The sequence below is a fragment of the Ascaphus truei genome, chromosome 17, assembly GCF_040206685.1.
Source record: "Ascaphus truei isolate aAscTru1 chromosome 17, aAscTru1.hap1, whole genome shotgun sequence".
Taxonomy (NCBI): domain Eukaryota; kingdom Metazoa; phylum Chordata; class Amphibia; order Anura; family Ascaphidae; genus Ascaphus; species Ascaphus truei.
The window spans coordinates 20066243-20088352 of NC_134499.1; the positions used below are offsets into that span (position 1 = coordinate 20066243).

A 22110-nucleotide genomic window follows, 5' to 3' on the forward strand; every position below is an offset into this window, starting at 1 on the left:
CGCCTGCTGTGCCCCCTTGCACTCTCCTTGTTGTGCTCCCTCGCACACCCGCACCCCTCTCCTCACCCCACAGCTGGGTATCGCCCCCCGGAGCTGGAGAATAACACGGTTGGGATCCTGGTGAGCACCGCATTTGAACTGCGGGTCCGCGGCAGGAGACTGAAACCTGCAGGTGAACAATCGGGAGGGGGGCATGTGAGGCAGGTCATCCACCAGGGGGCAGGATGTGGGGCAGAGAGAAACGGGGCAGCATAAGGAGAAGGCACTGAGATGGGGGCAGGATGTGGGGCAGAGACGGGGCAGTATAAGGAGAAGGCACTGAGATGGGGGCAGGATGTGGGGCAAAGAGAGACGGGGCATTATAAGGAGAAGGCACTGAGGTGGGGGCAGGATGTGGGGCAGAGACGGGGCAGTATAAGGAGAAGGCACTGAGATGGGGGCAGGATGTGGGGCAAAGAGAGACGGGGGCAGTATAAGGAGAAGGCACTGAGGTGGGGGCAGGATGTGGGGCAGAGACGGGGGCAGTATAAGGAGAAGGCACTGAGGTGGGGGCAGGATGTGGGGCAGAGAGGTGTTAATTTGTAGGATATATGTGCTTCAGAAGGTGTCCTGTTTAATGTATTCTGTGCCTTTCTATGTCCTCCCACTCTTCCCCCTCCCTTCTCCTCCCCCTCCCCCATTCCCTTCTCCCTCCCCTCTCACCTCCCTCCTACCCTCCCTCTCTCCCTCCTTCCTCTCACCTCTCTCCCTCCCCTCTCTCTCTTCCTCTTCCCCCCCGCCCCCCACCCCTCTCTCTCTCCCACCTTCTAGTTGTCGGTGTGAAGTTAGACTTGGAGTCTTGGGTGGAAAAGTTCAAAATTCTCGCCAGTAACCAGACTGACAAGCACCGCAAGGTCAGACCCCCAAACGCCCTAACCCTACAGGGGACACACAAGGTCAGACACCCCCAACTCTATAGAGGACACACCCGCCATCCAACCCTACAGGGACCCAAACGGTCAGACACCCACCAACCCCAACCCAATAGGGACCCACAAAGCTGTACACCCCAAATCCAGCCCTACGGGGACTTGCAAGGTGAGACGCTCACCCCATCCCTACAGAGAACCCATAAGGTCAGACACTCACCCCATCCCTACAGAGAACCCATAAGGTCAGACATCCACCAACCCAAACTCGACAGACACCCATCATCTCCAACCTTACAGGTCCCGCAAAGTCAGACACCCACCAACCCGAGTTCTCACACCCATCTCTTGCTCCCTGCACACCCGTCTCTTGCTCCCGGCACGCCCGTCTCTTGCTCCCTGCACACCCGTCTCTTGCTCCCTGCACGCCCGTCTCTTGCTCCCTGCACACCCGTCTCTTGCTCCCTGCACGCCCGTCTCTTGCTCCCTGCACGCCCGTCTTTTGCTCCCTGCACGCCCGTCTCTTGCTCTCTGCACGCCCGTCTCTTTGTCCCTGCACACCCGTCTCTTTGTCCCTGCACACCCGTCTTTGTCCCTGCACACCCGTCTCTTGCTCCCTGCACGCCCGTCTCTTGCTCCCTGCACGCCCGTCTCTTGCTCCCTGCACGCCCGTCTCTTGCTCCCTGCACGCCCGCCTCTTACTCCCTGCACGCCCGTCTCTTGCTGCCGGCACGCCCGTCTTTTGCTGCCTGCACGCCGTCTCTTGCTCCCGGCACGCCCGTCTCTTGCTCCCTGCACGCCCGTCTCTTGCTCCCTGCACGCCCGTCTCTTGCTCCCTGCACGCCCGTCTCTTGCTCCCTGCACGCCCGTCTCTTGCTCCCTGCAAACTCCCCTGCCTGCCGTAATCTTTCTTGTTCTCGCCCTTTAGTGCAGTCCATCCGCCAGCTGTGAGATGGACTGTGACGTCAACAGTGAGGTGAGTGTGTGCGAGCGTGCGCCAGAAGTGTATTTGGATGCATATGAGAAGCACCGGCTCAGCACGTGAAGACGCGGACTCTGATAACAATGACACTGAGTTTGCCGCAGGGGAACCTGGTTCAATTCCTGGTGTCGGCTCCTTGTGCCTCAGGCACCAAAATCATAGATTGTAAGCTCACCTGGGCAGGGCCTGTGTCTGTAACAATCCTATGTGCTGCGCACCGCGCGCTATACTGTAACATTCCTGTGTGCTGCGCACCGCGCGCTGTATGGTCATTGTGACTTTGACTTCTTCTAGTTCTATTTATTTCAATATTTACAGACTTGACACTTTCATTGGACATCACTAGTCTTGCTGAGATTCATACGGAGCTTCTTTGCTTAAATTAATGACATGATTTGCTGCTGGAGGTCTTCCGAACTGGTGGCAGAGAAACCTGTGATTTGCGAATATAGGCGACTCGTCATATAGGCGACATTCATCGTCAAAATGCCTTGACCAATTCTTCGTGTTGCGGTGACACGGTGTCTCCCTGCCGCGCTCCCTCGCTGATCCTTATCTTGCTCGTATCTTCATGTAATCTAATGGTTTGCGGTGGCATTCTCGTAAATGCTCTTTATAATATCTATGTACTGTACGTTTGTTCAACACTTTGGGGCCTAGTCTAGCAGTAAGTGCATATCCATGTGGAAAGAGCCCTTTTTCACCCGGATATGCAGGTCGCTGGATTCTAAAAGCCCTCCTCACGTGTCCAAACCGTGCGAGAATGGCTTTTTTAGATGCATTTTTGCAAATCTGTGTGATATGGCCAAAATGTCTCAAATTCGCCGGTATTCTTGCGCCTCCGTTAAGTCCAAAATGCAAAACCGGGCGGAAATTTGATCTTGCCACCTCAAGGTTGGCGACATTGCCCCAATAGATGCAATATTTGCTGTTTTAGCTCTGGGACTCCCTCATTTAATGACTTTAATTACCTTTTTCATGCACTTTTCAAACTGTACAGTCTACCTAATGATGTACATTACTGCAATCCTTACCGGGCAGAATAGCCCTGGGTGAAGCAGCTGAAGCTGTAGGACTGTAACCCAGCCGTGTAACAGTGGGCAGCAGCAGGGCCCTTTTCCTTGTGCATTATAATATAATAGTTTATATGTATTCCTTCTTTGTACAATGTATAATCTAACGCAGGTGGCACAGGGAGGCAAATGGAGAGAGCATGGTGTGCCCAAGTCACAGGGATGAATTTAAACCAGACTCCCTACTCCTTTTGGTGTGAAATGCGTGGGAGGAGATTCTTGTCCGTTTCTGTTGTTGTTTCATGTTTTTTATCATGTTACTCATGAAATCTTTTTTATTTTTGTAAATGCTGGTGAGTTCCGATTGTTTGTGGGTTGCTGACCTACCAATCCTTTTTGTTCTTGTTCCCCCTACTTCAAAGGCAATGCCCATTACTCACTGAGCCACTTCTTCAGCCCATGTATGTGTGTGTGTGTGTGTGTGTGTGTGTGTGTATATTTAGGCCTTTTTTAGTGACTTATGCGCCAGTATGGTGTACCAGCACCTACCGTCACTCTTTTTCTTACCTTCTCCTCCTGCTTCTCGTCGTCTGCATCTGACGACACGTCGCCATGACTACGCTGCGACGTCACGCCAACATTTGAAAATGTAATCAAGAGCTCATGACCCAGTCAGTAATTGTAAAATGCCCGGTATATATAATGTGTCCGTAGTGATCTCTCCGTGTATATTATGTTAGTTCTGTTTAAAGGGAACATTGCACAATGTGTACGGCCTGTTTATTCGCTCAGAACCTGTGCTTTCAATAGAACGGATATTTTAGAAACGTAAAGTCTTAGAATTATTTCCCCCGCTACTTATTGCCTCGTCAAATCGCTCAATTTCACATGTACAATACCACCGCAACTAGACTAAGCCCCATTGTCTTCTCAATGCCTTAAAAACTGCCGAGGTGTTGACAGAATAAAATGCTTTTTCGGAATCTACAAATCCAAAACGGAGAGGTAGATCGTAGTCATTACTTCGGGAAATCACTTCTTGTCGGACTTGGATGTGGTCCATTGGGTTGTATCCGCTGTGAAGTCCCGATTGTTCTCTAGGCAAAGCCCGGGGTCTGTAGTGAGAATCGTCCTAAAGATCTTGTAAGTGACTGGAAGCAGACTGATTGGTCTGTAGGTCTTGAGGTCTTTGTTTCCTTTCTTGTGGATGAGGATCACTAGCGCGTTCCTCCATTGTTCTGGGATTTTCCCGTTCTACAAGCAGCATGTAAAGAGTTCAGGATTTTCTCTACTTCTTCCCCAGCTCCTTGCAAGATTCAGTTGTAATTCCATCTTCCCCGGGAGCCGTCCCATTGTTCATGGACGTTGTTGCCTTTGCCACTTCTTCTGGGAGGACACGTGGTGCATCATTGGTGGTTTCTTCTCACTCTTGCCCTGCGGGATTATGCCGGGTTAGCCGTGTCCTCGTACAATTTCATGTAGAAGTCCTCATCTCTCTTTATGAGAAGTGCTCAGTCTTTCATTGTTGATCCATCGTCTTGTTTGGATGTGACGATTTGCTTCTTTCCAACCATAAGTCGCGGCTTCGTCGTCTTTAAGCTTTTGTTATCTTCCCCATATCACAGTTACATTCTTACACCGTCAGTTACACGGCTGCGGGTTGTTGTCTTCCATCGCTCTGCATATTCAGTTCTTGTTCTTGTGCTTTGGGATTGCTTCATTTCTTGTCGTCTTCTCAGTAACTGTTTTTCCTCATCTGATATTTTCTTATCCAGTTTTCTCTTACCGATTTCCTCCAGTTTTTTCTGCACTTTCAACTACAATCTTCATACATTCTGCCTACTCGTTTGTTGACGTGTCCCCGCGCATTTTGAGCACGCTTTAATCTCAAGTGGAAATTCTCTGCTGTTATTCTTTAGGTTCTTGATATTGATTGTTGTAGTTTTCTCTTTAATCAGTTTTCTTCTATCTTCACATAAAGATGTAATTTGCTGCGAACCAATCAGTGATCACTTCTTGTGCCAAAGCGGATAAGGACCGTGCCGTGTTCAATCCCGTGTTTCTTATAGGCTGAGCAGAGTTTAACTCCCTTCCCCTTTTCCCAACATGTATTTAGCTGGGATATAGTCCATTTCCTTACTGATTCCACTGGCTCCCCTCCATGTCCGTTTCCTATTTGGATACTTCTTGAAGAATGAATTCATTCTGTAGAAGAAGTTTTCACATTCTGCAAAATTCTACCGATCTGTCCCCCCGTTCATTCCCGTCACCGTAACCACACTTACCGACCGATGCTTCGTCTTCCTGATGGGCACCAATCTCTGCTTTGGGATCTCCCATAATGAGATGTTGTGGTGGCAATTTCCTTTGTTGTTGGTTTCATGGTTGAAGTCTTCCACTTCATTGTCTGTGTGAGTTGATGTTGGAGCAAACACTTGTATTTCGCTGTCAACTGAATGATGACTCTGGCTGCTCTTTCCGATGAGCTTTCATAATCCGCTGTGTTGTTTCTACATCTCTTGTTAACGATGAAGACTACTCCACTGATTGTTCCATTATCTGTACCTCTGTAATATAATAGGAGTCCACTTATGAGCTCAACGAGGCCTTCATCTTTTTATCTTCTTATTTCACTAAGGCCAACACTATCCCATGTAATCTATCCGAGTTCGTCTTCCAGTTCTTGCAGTGCTGCTTCACTGGAGAGAGTCCGCCAGTTGTAGGTAGCCAGGTTTAGGTTTTGACCTTTTCACAAGATACAGCACAACACCCACTGACCAAACATTTATTCATACCCTAAAGAACTCCTGGAAATACGCATGCGCGCGTGGATGTCGCGCACTTCTGTTTGGCAGCCGGAGCCAAATTCTGGAAGTGCAAAACAAAATAAATACACAACGCAACATTTGTAGTGTCGTTATCCTTATACTTATGATAATAAACACATACCGGGCTTGCAATCATGGTAAATTTGGGGTACGGAAAATCAAAACATATGGGACATACAAATAGTAAATGCGACAGAAGCGACTCTTGCGATGTTGGTAGCTCAGTATTAAAAGAAAGGGCAGAGTACCTAAATAATAAATCATTTTGATCCGTAGGCATCACTGTATACAAGCAGCAATCCAAAACAGTAGCAGGTACTACATAATATGTATCCCCATCTGAAATAATACTGTAAAGATCATCACTGAGAGATTAGAAACAGGGTGGGGAGATCTTACCGACACGGTGGCAACTGCCATTGACTTAAATGTATTGGGGAGCGATGCTCCACATCCTAGCTTGATGAATCCAAGCCTTAGTATCTTGTATCGCAGGGGTGCTCAACTCCGGTCCTGAAGATACACCAACTGCTCAGGTTTTAAGGATATCTGTGGCTCCGTGAAAGACTGAGCCACCTTTGCTGAAGCATGGACTGATTGAGTCACCTGTGCTGAAGCAGGGTTATCATTAAGACTGGAGTTGAGCACCCCTATTGTTTAACGTCATATGTTTGTTACAGTAGTATACTGAAGTATGCAGCAGTAAAAGTCTGGTACACTATAATAGTACGGCATAAGAAAGCATATGGTATCAGTCCAGTGACGCTATGTAAGGACGTCCCCGAGTATGCGGACGGCACAGCTCATCCATATGGAGAAAACCTCTACTCAAGGAGAATAAATGTCTGGAATTGATGAAACATTAAATGTTTAGTGCAGGACCTAGGGATGAACAGTATGTGGCTGATCTGTACATGGCCTGGTACTCAACTGGCCAACATGGCTACAGTACGCACTATGGATTATCGTCCTGTATGTATATACATTTATATACCTGTGGCCCTGCAGGACCTCCTGTGTGTGCTGATTGATGACGGAGGGTTCCTTGTCATGTCTAACCAGCAGGATCATTGGACTCAGGTGAGAATAACAGATGGAGACATACAGGTATTTAGTGAGCAGCCTCCTCCCAGCTCATTTAATTCAGTGGCCTTTCTTCCAGTGCCACGTAACACAGTGTCGCCCCCCTGTACCCCCTCTCCTCTATATCTCTCTCCCCCTCTCTCGGGTGGGAGGTTTTACAGTAAGGTTAATGTGAATCTCATGTCTGCTCTTTATAATCATTTTCTCTATCTCTGTCACTCTTCCTCATCTCTTTCCTATCTCTCCCCACCTTTCTATCGCCCTCGTTCCACCCTCGCTCTCTCTCTCCCCTCGCTCTCTCTCTCCGCTGCTCGCGCTTTCTCCCCCTTTCTATGCCCTTCACTCTCTCCCTCTCTCTCACCCTTGTTCCCCTCTCTCTCCTCCCATTCTCTCTCTCCGTCAGGTGGGGAAGTTCTTCAGTGAGATTGACCCTAATCTCATGTCCGCTCTGTACAATTATTCCTTCTTCACACGGAAGGAGTCGTACGATTATCAGTCTGTCTGCGCCCCCAAAACTGAAAGCAACAAGGGGGCTGCTCCCCGTGGCATCTTTGTGGTGAGTGAGGGTTCAGCAGAACAAGGAGTAGGCTCTGCCCCGAGGGGGGGCGCTGCTCTGGGGAGGGAGGCGCTGCTCTGGGGGAGAGGCGCTGCGCTGGGGGGAGGCACCGGTCTGGGGGAGGCTCTGCGCTGGGAAGAGGCGCTGCGCTATGCTGAGGGCTCGGCTTTCTGCAGTCTAACCTGTCTCATCTCTCAGCCAACAGTCGCTGACATCCTGAATCTGGCCTGGTTATCATCGGCAGCTGCTTGGTGAGATCAGTGCGTGTGCGTTACTGGGTGTGCGTGTGCGTTACTGGGTGTGCGTGTGCGTTACTGGGTGTGCTTGTGTTTACGTGTATCTCAGTGTGCGTCTGTACTTTTGTTGGTCTCTGTGTGTCTGCCTCTTTATCTCCCCCTCACTCCCCTATCCCTCCCCCTCACTCCCCACCCCTCCCAATCTCGCCCCCTCACTCCCCCTATCTCGCCCCCTCACACTCCCATCTCCCCCTATCCCTCCCCTCTCCCCAATCTCACTCCCCTCTCCCCCAATCTCGCCCCCTCACTCCCCCTATCCCTCCCCTCTCCCCCTATCTCGCCCCCTCACATTCCCCTCCCCCCTATCCCTCCCCCTCACTCCCCTCTCCCCCAATCACGCCCCCTCACTCCCCTCTCCCCCCCTATCCCTCCCCTCTCCCCCTCACTCCCCTCTCCCAATCCCTCCTCACTTCCCTCTCCCCCTATCTCACACTCTGCTCCCCACAGGTCTCTGTTTCAGCATCTCCTCTTCAGTCTGACCTACAGCAGCTGGCTCCAGGCAGGTGAGTGACAGGCGCAGGGCAGGGACCCTGGTAGGGGGGTGGGGAGGGGGGCACACTGTTTTAGGCACGGCAACACAGTGTTCTGCCCGTTAACAGATGATGTCACAGGAGAGGGCACGGAGGCCAGGGAAGCGAGCTGCATCATGAAACAGACACAGTATTACTTCAGCAACGTCAACTCCACGTACACGGCTATCATCGACTGCGGGTCCTGCTCCCGGTCAGTAATGGGGGGTATAAGGAGAGTGGGTACCCCTGCTGCCGGTCAGTAATGGGGGGTATAAGGAGAGTGGGTACCCCTGCTGCCGGTCAGTAATGGGGGGTATAAGGAGAGTGGGTACCCCTGCTGCCGGTCAGTAATGGGGGGTATAAGGAGAGTGGGTACCCCTGCTGCCGGTCAGTAATGGGGGGTATAAGGAGAGTGGGTACCCCTGCTCCCGGTCAGTAATGTGGGAGTATAAGGCTGAGGTGCCCCCTGGTCAGTAATGGTGGGTATAAGGAGAATGGGCAGTAGCAGGATAAAGAGCGCTCATGCCCCCCAGGTAGTCGCCCTTCATGCCCCCAGGTAGTCACCCTTCATGCCCCCCGTTAGTCACCCTTCATGCCCCCAGGTAGTCACCCTTCATGGCCCCTATGTAGTCACCCTTCATGCCCCCAGGTAGTCACCCTTCATGTCCCAAGGTAGTCACCCTTCATGCCCCCCAGGTAGTCATCCTTCATGCCCCCCAAGGTAGTCACCCTTCATGCCCCCCAGGTAGTCGCCCTTCATGCCCCCCAGGTAGTCGCCCATCATGCCCCTCCCCGGTAGTCACCCTTCATGGCCCCTATGTAGTCACCCTTCATGCCCCCAGGTAGTCACCCTTCATGCCCCCAGGTAGTCACCCTTCATGCCCCCAGGTAGTCACCCTTCATGCCCCCCCCGGTAGTCACCCTTCATGCCCCCAGGTAGTCACCCTTCATGCCCCCAGGTAGTCACCCTTCATGCCCCCAGGTAGTCCCCTTCATGCCCCCAGGTAGTCACCCTTCATGCCCCCAGGTAGTCACCCTTCATGCCCCCAGGTAGTCACCCTTCATGCCCCCAGGTAGCCACCCTTCATGCCCCCAGATAGTCACCCTTCATGCCCCAGGTAGTCACCCTTCCCCCTTCCCCCTGCAGGTATTTTCATGCTCAGAGGCTCTCTAACACAAACCTGCTGTTTGTCGTCGCTGAGAAGCCGATCTGCAGACAGTGCGACTCCATGAAACTGGACCAGGCCGAGACTCGCTGTATCCTGTGACCGGTGGGCAGTACTCGGGGGGTGGCCAGAGACCAGGGACTGTATGGGGATTGTGGGTTATGAGTTGGACGTGTTTGGGGAGCTAGTGTTTTGTGGCGGTTGCTATTTGCCGCCTGGCGGTTGCCGTCTGGTGGTTCGTGCCTGGCGGTTGCCGTGCAGTTACCGTCTGGTGGTTGCCGCGCGGTTGGTGCCTGGTGGTTGCCGTGCAGTTGCCCTCCGGTGGTTGGTGCCTGGCGGTTGCCGCGCGGTTGGTGCCTGGCGGTTGCCGCGCGGTTGGTGCCTGGCGGTTGCCGCGCGGTTGGTGCCTGGCGGTTGCCGTGCAGTTACCGTCTGGTGGTTGCCGCGCGGTTGGTGCCGTGCAGTTGCCGTCCGGTGGTTGGTGCCTGGCGGTTGCCGCGCGGTTGGTGCCTGGCGGTTGCCGCGCGGTTGGTGCCTGGCGGTTGCTGTGCAGTTACCGTCTGGTGGTTGCCGCGCGGTTGGTGCCGTGCAGTTGCCGTCCGGTGGTTGGTGCCTGGCGGTTGGTGCCTGGCGGTTGCCGCGCGGTTGGCGCCTGGCGGTTGATGTTGGTCTGCGAGTGCTAGGCGAGGTCTGGGTGTACGTGGCAAGATTTGCTGCACTCTGCTTGTTCCTTGACCCCCCCCATGCCAGCGGAGGGACCCGAGCAGTGTGAGCTGGTTGAGATGCCTCGTTATCGCAAGGGGCCCCTTGTCTGCTTTGATTACAACACCATGGTAAGAGCTCCCCTTCCATCCCTAGCGTTGCTGGGTGTAGCGGGAGTAGTATAGTATATAGTGTTCGGGTTCTCACGCCCACTTCAGAGGACAGTCTTCTTCCCTAACATTGCTGGGTGTAGTGGGACTAGTATAATATATAGTATTCGGGGGTGTCACACCCACTTCAGAGGGCAGGCTCTTATGCCTAGAGTTGCTGGGTGTAGCGGGGTAGTATAGTGTATAGTGTTCGGGGGTGTCACACCCACTTCAGAGGACAGGCTCTATCCCTAGTGTTTCCTGTCCTAGGAGGACACGTCCGACTGTGGCCGTGGCTCCCTCTTCCGGCCGCCGTGGCTCCTGCTGGTACTGCTCCAGGTGTTGCTTCTGTGTGTGGCGCCCTTCTCTTCCTCCTTGTCCGCTGGCCGGCACCTCTAGACCTGACCCGCACCCCTCCCTCCATCACCGCGCCTTCCTGCTCGGGGGGGCCACTTCCTGTTTCCTGATGCGGTTACCATGTCAACTGGGGGAGCGCCTCCGCTGCGCATTGGGCGGAGTTACCACGACAACCACCACTACCGTGACAACAAGGAGACCCTCCTGGGACATAGGGAGTTACCATGGCAACCAGGAGAACTGCGTCCTGGATAGCGTTACCATGACAATGAGATGAACTTCCTCTCCATTGGCTGTGGTAACCACAGCAACCCTGAGGACATCCTGTTTTCTGTCCATCTGTCTCTATGGTTACCATGGTAGCTGTGCGTTGCCCTGAGGTTCCATTTCTGGCATCATTTCCTGTCTCACCTCACTGTGACCCTTTGGCCTCTGACCACAAGGCGGGCGCAGGAGGTGCTCACCTTCCATTTGCCACTCCCACAGTGAGCAGAGGTCACAGAGTGATGACATCATATCCATACAAGCACATGACCGCCTATCATTGTCACTTACCCCAGGAGTTGTGTTACCTCACATCTTGGAACTTGTGTTGGACCAAAGTCACAGGGAGACACTGCACAGCAAAACATAACCAGAGCGCGGGTTCCCGGGTGCAGAGCGCGGGTTCCCGGGTTCCGAGCGCGGGTTCCCGGGTGCCGAGTGGCGGTACTCATGCAGAGCGCGGGTTCCCGGGTGCAGAGCGCGGGTTCCCGGGTGCCGAGCGCGGGTTCCCGGGTGCCGAGCGCGGGTTCCCGGGTGCAGAGCGCGGGTTCCCGGGTGCAGAGCGCGGGTTCCCGGGTGCAGAGCGGCGGTACTCATGCAGAGCGTGGGTTCCCGGTGCAGAGTGCCGTGCTCGGAGCAAAGCGTGGGTTCCCGGTGCAGAGTGCCGTGCTCGGAGCAAAGCGTGGGTTCCCGGTGCAGAGCGTCGGTGCAGTGCATGGATGCTTGGCGCAGAGCGCATGTTCCCGGCGCAGAGCACATATACCGGCTCTGTAGACACGAGAAGCCTGATGCAGATCCCCAGTCAGGGCGACCTGCACTGCATTGCTCTGCTTGTACTGAGGCTCACAGATCCCACAGGCAGAGCGCGCACCCCGTGTTATCATACCATACTGTCACAAAGAAACGGCACACTGCAGTATATAGCGGTATTGAGTATGATTAAACACGTGCTGCACCTTTAACCCCCCAAAAATATTATAGAAATTCTACCGATATTATCAGCTTGTTCCCATTGTGTGAGCCCTTCAGACGGCTACAGTTACAGGCAGTGCGATGCTCTGCAGATTAATCCGCGTTACAGGCAGCGTGACGCTCTGCAGGTGAATCCATTTTACAGGCTGCGTGACGCTCTGCAGGTGAACCCATGTTACAGGCAGCGCGACGCTCTGCAGGTGAATCCGAGGTTACAAGCAGCGCGATGCTCTGCAGGTGAATCCGAGTTACAGGCAGCGTGACGCTCTGCAGGTGAATCCATTTTACAGGCTGCGTGACGCTCTGCAGGTGAACCCATGTTACAGGCAGCGCGACGCTCTGCAGGTGAATCCGAGGTTACAAGCAGCGCGATGCTCTGCAGGTGAATCCGAGTTACAGGCAGCGCGATGCTCTGCAGGTGAATCCGAGTTACAGGCAGCGCGACGCTCTGCAGCTGAATCCGTGTTACAGGCAGCGCGACGCTCTGCAGCTGAATCCATGTTATAGGCAACGCGACGCTCTGCAGGTGAATCCGTGTTACAGGCAGCGCAACGCTCTGCAGCTGAATCCATGTTATAGGCAGCGCGACGATCTGCAGGTGAACTCACGTTACAGGCAGCGCGCTGCTCTGCAGAAACCTCTGCGTTACAGGCAACGCGATGCTCTGCAGGAAACTCTGTGTTACTTGCAGTGCAACGCTCTGCAGGAAACTCCGTGTTACAGGCAACGCAGCGCTCTGCAGTAAACTCTGCGTTACAGGTAGCGCAATGCTCTGCAGGAAACTGTGTTACTGGCAGTGCAATGCTCTGCAGGCTGAGGCTGTTTTAACTTTTGTGTGTAGAGATACTCTGCATCATTATACAAGGTTCTGTCCCTGTCACATGATGTGTGTGTTACCGGATGCAGCACAATGATTACACAAGCACACAAACAGGACAGTCACATGCAGGTGTCACTGTGTCACCTGTCACTGGAACGGTTAAACGAGGCACAATAGTTCTATCCCTGACCTGGTTCCAGGGGACAGTGTGATGCAACAAACTAACAGTAAGAAGTGCCAACCCCCTACCATTTACTTACCACGTGTGTCAGGGAACTCCTCCTATAGAACTGCTCCCTATAGCATCTCCTATATATAACTGCTCCCTATAACTGCTCCCTCTCTCCTCTCTATGCCTCCCCCTTTCCACACAACGCACCCCCCCTCTGCCCCAAATTCTCTCTCTATGCTTCTCACCACTCCCCTCTCTGCCCCCCTCCTCTCTCTATGCTTCTCACCACTCCCCTCTCTGCCCCCCTCCCCTCTCTATGCTTCTCATCACTCCCCTCTCTGCCCCCTCCTCTCTCTATGCTTCTCATCACTCCCCTCTCTGCCCCCCCATCTCTCTATGCTTCTCACCACTCCCCTCTCTGCGCCCCCCCCCCTCTCTCTATGCTTCTCATCACTCCCCTCTCTGCCCCCCCTCTCTATGCTTCTCATCACTCCCCTCTCTGCCCCCCCTCCCCTCTCTATGCTTCTCACCACTCCCCTCTGCCCCCCCCTCTCTCTATGCTTCTCACCACTCCCCTCTGCCCCCCCCTCTCTCTATGCTTCTCATCACTCCCCTCTCTGCCCCCCTCCTCTCTCTATGCTTCTCACCACTCCCCTCTCTGCCCCCCCTCTATGCTTCTCATCACTCCCCTCTCTGCCCCCCCCCCCTCTCTCTATGCTTCTCATCACCCCCTCTCTGCCCCCCCCTCTCTCTATGCTTCTCACCACTCCCCTCTCTGCCCCCCCCTCTCTATGCTTCTCATCACTCCCCTCTCTGCCCCCCTCCTCTCTCTATGCTTCTCATCACTCTCCTCTCTGCCCCCCCTCTCTCTATGCTTCTCACCATTCCCCTCTCTGCGCCCCCCCCTCTCTCTATGCTTCTCATCACTCCCCTCGCTGCCCCCCCTCTCTATGCTTCTCACAACTCTCCTCTCTGCCCCCCTCCCCTCTATGCTTCTCACCATTCCCCTCTCTGCCCCCCCCTCTCTCTATGCTTCTCATCACTCCCCTCTCTGCCCCCCCTCTCTATGCTTCTCATCACTCCCCTCTCTGTCCCCCCTCCCCTCTCTATGCTTCTCATCACTCCCCTCTCTGCCACCCCTCCCCTCTCTATGCTTCTCATCACTCCCCTCTCTGCCCCTCCTCTCTCTATGCTTCTCATCACTCCCCTCTCTGCCCCCCCTCCCCTCTCTATGCTTCTCACCACTCTCCTCTCTGCCCCCCTCCCCTCTATGCTTCTCACCACTCCCCTCTCTGCCCCCCTCCTCTCTATGCTTCTCACCACTCCCCTCTCTGCCCCCCTCCTCTCTATGCTTCTCACCACTCCCCTCTCTGCCCCCCTCCTCTCTATGCTTCTCACCACTCCCCTCTCTGCCCCCCTCCTCTCTCTATGCTTCTCACCACTCCCCTCTCTACCCCCCTCCCCTCTCTCTATGCTTCTCACCACTCCCCTCTCTACCCCTCCTCTCTCTATGCTTCTCACCACTCCCCTATCTCTATGCTTCTCACTCCTTTCGCTGCCCCCCTCGTCTCTGAAGCCCGTTCTCCCTCCACTCCTTGTTTCGTCTCTCTGCCCCCCCCTCCTTCTGAACCCCTTGTGACCTCTCTGCTCCCCTCTTCTCTGAATTCCCTACTCACCACTCCACACTCTGCCCCCTCCTCTCTAAACCCCCGTTCTCCCTCCACTCCCCGTTTCCCCTCCTCTCCCTTCTCTGCCCCCCTCCTCTGTGAACCCGTTCCCCCTCCCCTCTCCTGTCCCCCCCTCCCCTCTCCTGTCCCCCCCACTCCTGTCCCCCCCTCCCCTCTCCTGTCCCCCTCTTCTCCCCTTCCATACAGCATTCTGATAATATCACTCATCACCGACACTCCCATCGTCTCATTAACCCCCGCTCTGCCAAGAGAGGCTGCCTACTGGTCCTCTGCAGGAGGTCAGGGAGGGGCAGGCTGGAACAAGGATTTATCAGTGAAACCCTTAATGCAGGGGGGCTCAACTCCAGTCCTCAAGCCCCCCGAACAGGTCAGGTTTACAGGATACCACAGCTTCAGCACAGGTGGCTCAGTCGCCTCTGATTGAGCCCTATGTGCTGAAGCAGGGACTGATTGAGCCACCTGTGCAGAAGCAGGGACTGATTGAGCCACCTGTGCTATAGCAGTGACTGCTTGAGCCACCTGTGCTGAAGCAGGGACTGCTTGAGCCACCTGTGCTGAAGCAGGGACTGATTGGGCCACCTGTGCTGAAGCAGGGACTAATTAAGCCACCTGTGCTGACACAGGGACTGATTGAGCCACCTGTGCTGAAGCAGGGATATCCTGAAAACCTGACCTGTTGGGGGGTGGGGGGGCTTGAGGACTGGAGTTGAGCACCCCTGCCTTAATGAATGGTCATTTTGCTTGTAGCTTTTGCGTGTGTGTTTGGGCCGTGTTTTGGGAACTGCTGAGACAGCGGGTTCTGTGTGCTGAGCGTCTGTCCGCTGTCGTCCTCGTCATGTCCTCCATTTCAGACGATAAAGAGAAATAAACCAATATAAATAAGTATAAATATATATATATACTGGACGCTCGAAGATCATCGCTGCTGAGATTTCTCTCCATCGGTTACTGGCTTTTTTCCGTTAACTGGAGCAAAGTTTATTTCTTTATTTCTTTATTTATTTGTACAGAAAAGTTCAACAAGTGACAGAAAGTTTGTAAGATATTGTGCGTGTGTGATTTACTTGTAAAATATTTTCAAATGGTTTATTACAGAGAATCAGTTATTAAATAATGTGCATATTTTCACTTCAGCTGCAGCGTTGGCTGTTATTTTATCGCCGATATTGTGTGCGTGTGTATATGTGTGTGTGCACGTTGTGATGTGAGGTGTGTAGAGGGATGTGACATTGTGTAAATGTGTGTGCACGTTGTGATGTGAGGTGTGTAGAGGGATATGACATTGTGTAAATGTGTGTGCACGTTGTGATGTGAGGTGTAGAGGGATATGACATTGTGTAAATGTGTGTGCACGTTGTGATGTGAGGTGTGTAGAGGGATATGACATTGTGTAAATGTGTGTGCACGTTGTGATGTGAGGTGTGTAGAGGGATATGGCATTGTGTAAATGTGTGTGCACGTTGTGATGTGAGGTGTGTAGAGGGATTATGTATTGTGTGTATGTGCACTTTGAAGTTTGAGCCTGTGTGTTACTATTTAAAGCTTCAGTGTAGTGGGGTGCTGCTGTGAGTGGGGTGTTTGTGTGCTGTTGGGGTGTTCATTGTGGATGAAACCTCTGCATCTGTTTGGTTGGGTGGGGGGGTGCCATGGGGGGTGCCCAGGGAGGGGTTTGATGTGTAAGGTTGAGAGAATGTGTGCCCGGGGAGGGGGTGGGTGTGAGAGGGTGTGTGCCCGTGAAGGGGGTGAGAGTGAGAGGGTGTGTTCCCTGTGAGGGTGAGAGAGGGTGTGTGCCCAGGGAAGAGGTGAGTGAGAGGGTGTGTGCCCTGGGAAGAGGTGAGTGAGAGGGTGTGTGCCCTGGGAGGAGGTGGATGAGAGAGGGTGGGTGCCCGGAGAGGAGGTGAGTGTGTGCCCGGGGAGGAAGTGGGTGAGAGGGTGTGTGCCTGGAGAGGAGGTGGATGTGTGAGGGTGTAAGCCTGGGGAGGGGTGGGTGTGAGGGGGAGAGAGGATGGGTGCCCGGCGTGGGTGAGTGAGGGTGATATTGGGTGTGGATGTGTGAGGGTGTGAGGATGAGAGAGGGTGTGTGACCGGGGATAGGGTGGGTGCCTGAGGAGGAGTTGTGAGGGTGAGAGAGGGTGTGTGCCCAGGGAGGAGGTGGGTGTGTAAGGGTGAGAGAAGGTGTGTGCCCAGGGAGGGGGTGGGTGGGTGCCTGGGGGTGGGTGAGAGGGTGGGTGCCCGGGGAGGAGGTGGGTGAGAGAGGGTGTGTGCCCGGGGGATGGGGTGGGTGTGTGAGGGTGAGAGAGGGTGTGTGCCGGGTCAGAATAATTCTATTTACAGAAGGAATTTACAGAGACTAGGACAGCGTCACACAGGTACAGTACCACAGGAGCGTCTCGCTATGGGACACAAGTGTGAGATTCAGTATGTGAGGGCTGTCTCCCTGGGCGTGTTACACACACACACACACCAGAGACAGTGCCGGCTCCGTGTTAGGGGAATGTCAGAGAGGGTGACCCTTGGGTAGTGACAGGAGGACGGGTCCGGCACGTGTTTTATCCGTTCTTGTTCTGCACACGGATGAGGCTGAGGCACAGGCCACACGCCTCCCAGCACGGGTCGCACATGCAGTGCACACAGGAGCTCCAGAACATCTTCAGACAGGACACGTTCATCTTCCACATGTGCACACAGGGTCCCACCATCCAGATGTGGCAGCACTGCATGCAGGCAAAGTCCAGAGCCCAGCAGAAGGCCAGGGGGCACCCACACAGCACCGACAGGACCAGGTAGCAGCAGTTCTTCACCCCGCGGAACGTCTTGTATGACATGTTCCACACCCCGGGGATGCTGTGCGACTCATCGGGCTCCCCAAAGGCATCTTCAAACAGGACCTGGAGGAGAGAGAGGAGGTGTGACTGAGGTTAGGGCCGCTTCTATCACCCGACAGATGGGAGTGGGTGTGTCGGGAGACCCCCTAACTGTGGCATATGGCCATGGACTCCTCAGTCTCCGGGCACAGGAGGGGGGGAGGGGGGGGGGGCAGTGATCCCAGCTCTCAAATTCACGAGTTGGATGGTACCAGAGGCTTAACGACTAGCACCAGGCGTCTTGAGAGGCTGTCATTCTACTTTCTAACTTGTAACCAGTACAAGCAGTCCTCGGTTATCCAACGGAATCCGTTCTGGAAGTAGCGTTGGATAGTGAAACCGTTGTAAAGTGAGTCCCATGTTAATCGGTGGCGGTGAGCGTCGGATAACGCATTCCGGCGTCGAAAAACGGCCCTTAGGGTTGCATTGTAAAGCGTTGGATATGCCATTCGTAGTAAAGTGAAGCGTTGGATAACGAGGACTACGTGTACATGGATTTCCCTTCCCCACTGGAGGCCTCGTGGTGCAATGGTTCGGGCTCTCACACCTGAGACCATGGGAAGTTCTTCAGCATTTAACTGTTATCACAGACTTACATGTAGGCGACTTGGACACGGTTCATATATGTTTTTTAAGTATTTTATTTTGACTCATCATCGTATGTTAAATAACCAATTTTGATACATATTTGCTTACCAACCTTGAGTGCCCCGCAACAGGAGTTTCTGCAAATCATGTCTTTTGGGATTTGTATCTCTTTTGTGTAGTCCATGCAGTATTACTCCTGGGAACACCGCCTCATAGATTAGTTATGGTTGGGCAGCTGTCACTTATTGGTTGGAAGTGCTTTTCCCTGCCCCTTTTGTCCCGTTACTCTCACAGCTGGAGCTGTTTTTGCCTCCGTTTTGCAGCTTCGGAGGTTTGATGAAATAATCTAAATATAAACTATAAGCTGGTGATAAAAAGGGGTTGGTGGAGATGTCAGTCTCTCTCCCGCTCTCCTACCTCCCCTCTCTCTCCCGCTCTCCTACCTCACACTCTCTCCTACCCTCTTTCTGCTTCCACCCCCTCTCTCCTGTCCTCTGTTTCTCTGTCTGAACCTAGAACCTTCTCCACTTGTGGTTAAAGGGCAGCTTCACCAACCTATGTACTGCGCAGTGAAAGATCAGAATATATTCTACCTGGAGCCAGTACCAGCAAGTATTTTACTATCAGCACCAGCGAGTATCCTACTATTAGCACCAGTGAGTATCCTACTATTAGCACCAGTGAGTATCCTACTATTAGCACCAGTGAGTATCCTACTATTAGCACCAGTGAGTATCCTACTATTAGCACCAGTGAGTATCCTACTATTAGCACCAGTGAGTATTCTACTATCAGCACCAGCGAGTATCTTATTATCAGTCCGAGCGAGTATCCTACTATCAGCACCAGTGAGTATGCTACTATCAGTACCAGCGAGTATGCTACTATCTGTACCTCATCCTGTGCTATTCTCACAGGGCAGCAAATGTCACAGTGAGCAGATAAGCACGGCAACAGAGCGGAGCCATCTTAAAATAATCCCTAATGTGACCTTCTTTTAGGTATGACCAGAACCGGCATTAGTATGATGTGGAGAGCAGAGAGTATAAGACCCCTGAGTCAGGGTCCCCACACCCGCCCCTTGTAAGGTGGGATACTCACCCTCACGTGCTCATTCATGTTATTGGGGTCCCGGTTCTCCATGTCCAGAGGCATGGGCTCACTGGGAACGGTCTTTGGTTCAGCCATGGCTTGGAGAGACACGCTTGGGTCAGGATGGGACCACTCTGTCTCATGCCTCTCCTCCCATGCCTTATTTATACTGGGTGGCTGGAGGTTTCCATGGGGCTCGGCATCAAACAGCAGAGCCGGCAGCTCATGGTACTCTGCCCCACTTAGCTTGACCCCACTGGGGTGTTATGGAAACCATTGTGTGAGAGCAAGCACAGCCTGGGGGGGTGGAAGGATTGACCGGCGGTCAGTTTTTTGCGTGATGGTTCGGTTTAACACTGATTGAATAGGTACGGTAGCCTATAATGTATTAGGAGAACGAACTAACCCGATTGGTGTATTTGTTCCAACCTCCTGTATTTTAACTGGACGTCCATGTTGTCAATCATACCTCCTGACGAAGCGTCGTGTGACGCGAAACGCGTAGAGGTGATGTCACACGCAGCAGAGAGGAAGCGTCATTACGTTCCTCCGGGCAGCTGTGTTTACACCTCCCTGTGGTGTTTGTAGCGCGAGGTGAAGGGGTCTGTTACTTGAGCCGGAAGAACTTTACCACCGGATAATCTGGCGATTTGATACCTTGCTATTGTGTTAGTACACTAGTTCCAGTCTACCCCTCCTTCAATCTCCCCCCAGAGATGGTTGGATTTACTGTGATCCTATTTTTTATGTAAGTTTTACTATTTTACATTTATACTAATAGTGTGTTTCTTTTCTCTTTTTGCGCCCTGCTATATGTGTATATATATTCTGTTGTTTGCCCCGCTGATCACGGGAGAGTGAGGAGCTGCAGAGCGATTTTTATTCATACTTTGGGACATTACAAGATTTTTTGGGACCGCGCACACTAAATATACTTTTTCCCCCTCTCACGGTCACAGATACTCCCTGCCCCTCCTCCCACAGTTACAGATTCTCCCTGCCTGGGCCCCCCTCCCACGGTCACAGATACTCCCTGCCCCTCCTCCCACAGTTACAGATTCTCCCTGCCTGGGCCCCCCTCCCACGGTCACAGGTACTCCATGCTGCCCCCACCTCCCACGGTCAAAGGTACACCCTACCCACTGTCTCCATCCCACAGTCACAGATACTCCCCCATATCCCACTACCACAGGCACAGGTACTCGCTTCCCCTCCCCCCCTTACAGTCACAGGTAGTCCCTGCCCCCCCTTCCACAGTTACTCCCTGCCCCACTCCCTCAGGTACTACCTGCCCTCCCCCCCCCCCACTCCCTCGCTCAGATACTCGCTGCCCCCCCTCCCTCCTTCCCCTCCTCCTTCCTTTCCTCCGGTACTCCATGCCTCCCTCCCTCCAGTACTTTCTTCTCCCCCCCCCCTCTGTACTCCCTTCCCCCCTCCCACACGTATTCCCTCCCCTTCCCACAGTCACAGGTACTCCATCCCCCACCTAGGGTTGCCAGGTGGTTTCTCCAAAAATACTGGACACAATGGTGAAAGGTGCAACGCGCTCGAGACACACACACACACACACACACACAAACACACAAACACACACGTCTCTGCTCCATGCTGCGCCCTCCTCTCCTTCAGGATCAGGAAGCTGCAAGTCCCCTAGCAACGGCCCTGCTCTCTCCCTGTTCAGGAAAATCATGCGCCCCCCCCCCTTATCCCCCCTCAAGCCGGTCAGGTCACTATGTCCAGAGAGGTAATACCCGTATAAACATACATGTCCAGTATTACCTCTAAGATTTTACTGGACAGAGTGTCCAAATACAGGACAGTCCGGTTCAATACTGGACACCTGGCGACCCTAGCCCCCCCCATTACTCCTGGTCACGGTTACTGGATGAGTGGAAGAGAGAAGGAGCACAGCTAGATACATCCAAAATGCAAAAAGGTGAATAAGGGCAACTCCAAACAAAAGTAAAAATATATTTTCCTTTATTTGATCATTCCTGCTATAATACAATTGTTCCTGGATATTGGATTCACTTTGAAGAAAAAGACTTCTGTTTACTGTGAGCTTACTGTGGTGCTGCAGCAATCTACCGCATAACCTATGGTCACGGTTACTCCCTGCCTCTCCCACCCTCATGGAGAATGTTTGTTTTTGGTTGTGGTTTGGCTTGTGTTGCTATTAGCTTTGGGCTGGGGGTAAGGAGAGGGATCCGGAGACAGCATGGTGGTGGGGGGAGATCAGGAGAGAGCATGAGGGGGGGGGGGGGAGATCTGGAGAGAGCACAGTGGTGGTGGAGAGAGCACAGTGGTGGTGGGGAGATCAGGAGAGGGCATGAGGGGGGGGGCGATCAGGAGAGAGCATGAGGGGGGGGCGATCAGGAGAGAGCATGAGGGGGGGGGGGCGATCAGGAGAGAGCCCGGTAGTGGGGGGGGGGGGGGAGATCAGGAGAGAGCATGGTGGAGACATCAGGAGAGAGCATGGTGGAGGAGGGGGCGATCAGGAGAGAGCATGGTGGGGAGATCAGGAGAGAGCATGGTGGTGTGGGGAGATGAGGAGAGAGCATGAGGGGGGGGGAGATCAGGAGAGAGCACGGTTGTGGTGGGGAGATGAGGAGAGAGCATGAGGGGGGGGAGATCAGGAGAGAGCATGGGGGAGGAGGGGGCGATCAGGAGAGAGCATGGTGGTGTGGGGGGGGGCGATCAGGAGAGAGCCCGGTAGTGGGGGGGGGGGAGATCAGGAGAGAGCATGGGCTTCGAAAATCTTAGGCTGCGCTTATAGTTATAGTGCCGGCGACATCGCCATTGCGGCAAAACAAATGCATTGTCGCCGGCACTTATTGTGCACGCGACGGTGACAAAGCGACGGAGCAACAGTGGTACCAGAAATCTGGTAGTCACTGATATTTGATTTTTTCGGCGACGGTCTCACGTTGCGGCCAATCGGGAGCTTCTCCGTCCCTCTGCCCTCCCCTTTTATGTCAGCCAACGACGTCGCCTAAACTTCAAAATACAACTCGTCGCAATGGCGACGGTGACATCATCGGCGCGTTGCCGTCGCCGGCTGTGTAAGGGCAGCCTTACCCTAACCGAGACCACGTCCC

At 53.5% G+C, this 22110-nt stretch overlaps 2 protein-coding genes across 2 annotated transcripts in view; one reads left to right on the forward strand and one right to left on the reverse strand.

The window, feature by feature from the left end:
* CACNA2D2 (calcium voltage-gated channel auxiliary subunit alpha2delta 2) overlaps positions 1-15601 on the forward strand; it is a 211669-nt gene extending 196068 nt beyond the window's left edge. The window contains exons 30-40 of the mRNA XM_075573647.1: positions 74-172; positions 811-893; positions 1837-1884; positions 6740-6811; positions 7218-7370; positions 7569-7621; positions 8114-8169; positions 8266-8389; positions 9326-9435; positions 10095-10177; positions 10466-15601. Coding sequence (XP_075429762.1) covers positions 74-172; positions 811-893; positions 1837-1884; positions 6740-6811; positions 7218-7370; positions 7569-7621; positions 8114-8169; positions 8266-8389; positions 9326-9435; positions 10095-10177; positions 10466-10594 — 1010 coding nt within the window. The 3' untranslated portion in view covers positions 10595-15601. The remainder of the gene's footprint in view (positions 1-73; positions 173-810; positions 894-1836; positions 1885-6739; positions 6812-7217; positions 7371-7568; positions 7622-8113; positions 8170-8265; positions 8390-9325; positions 9436-10094; positions 10178-10465) is intronic.
* Positions 15602-16703: 1102 nt separating this feature from the next.
* On the reverse strand, positions 16704-19135 carry LOC142468467 (caveolin-3-like). Its single transcript, XM_075575073.1, has 2 exons — positions 19022-19135; positions 16704-17356 (listed from the first exon to the last, which is right to left on the reverse strand). The coding sequence occupies exons 1-2, from the start codon at positions 19106-19108 to the stop codon at positions 17018-17020; spliced, it is 426 nt and encodes a 141-aa protein (XP_075431188.1). The 5' UTR covers positions 19109-19135; the 3' UTR covers positions 16704-17017.
* Positions 19136-22110: the final 2975 nt, after the last annotated feature.

Coding starts and splice junctions, on each gene's coding strand:
- LOC142468467 (XM_075575073.1), bottom strand. CDS start 19,108: ATGGCTGAACCAAAGACCGTTCCCAGTGAGCCCATGCCTCTGGACATG. Junction 17,357..19,021: donor ACATGAATGAGCACGTGAGG/GTGAGTATCCCA, acceptor TCTCTCCTCCAG/GTCCTGTTTGAAGATGCCTT.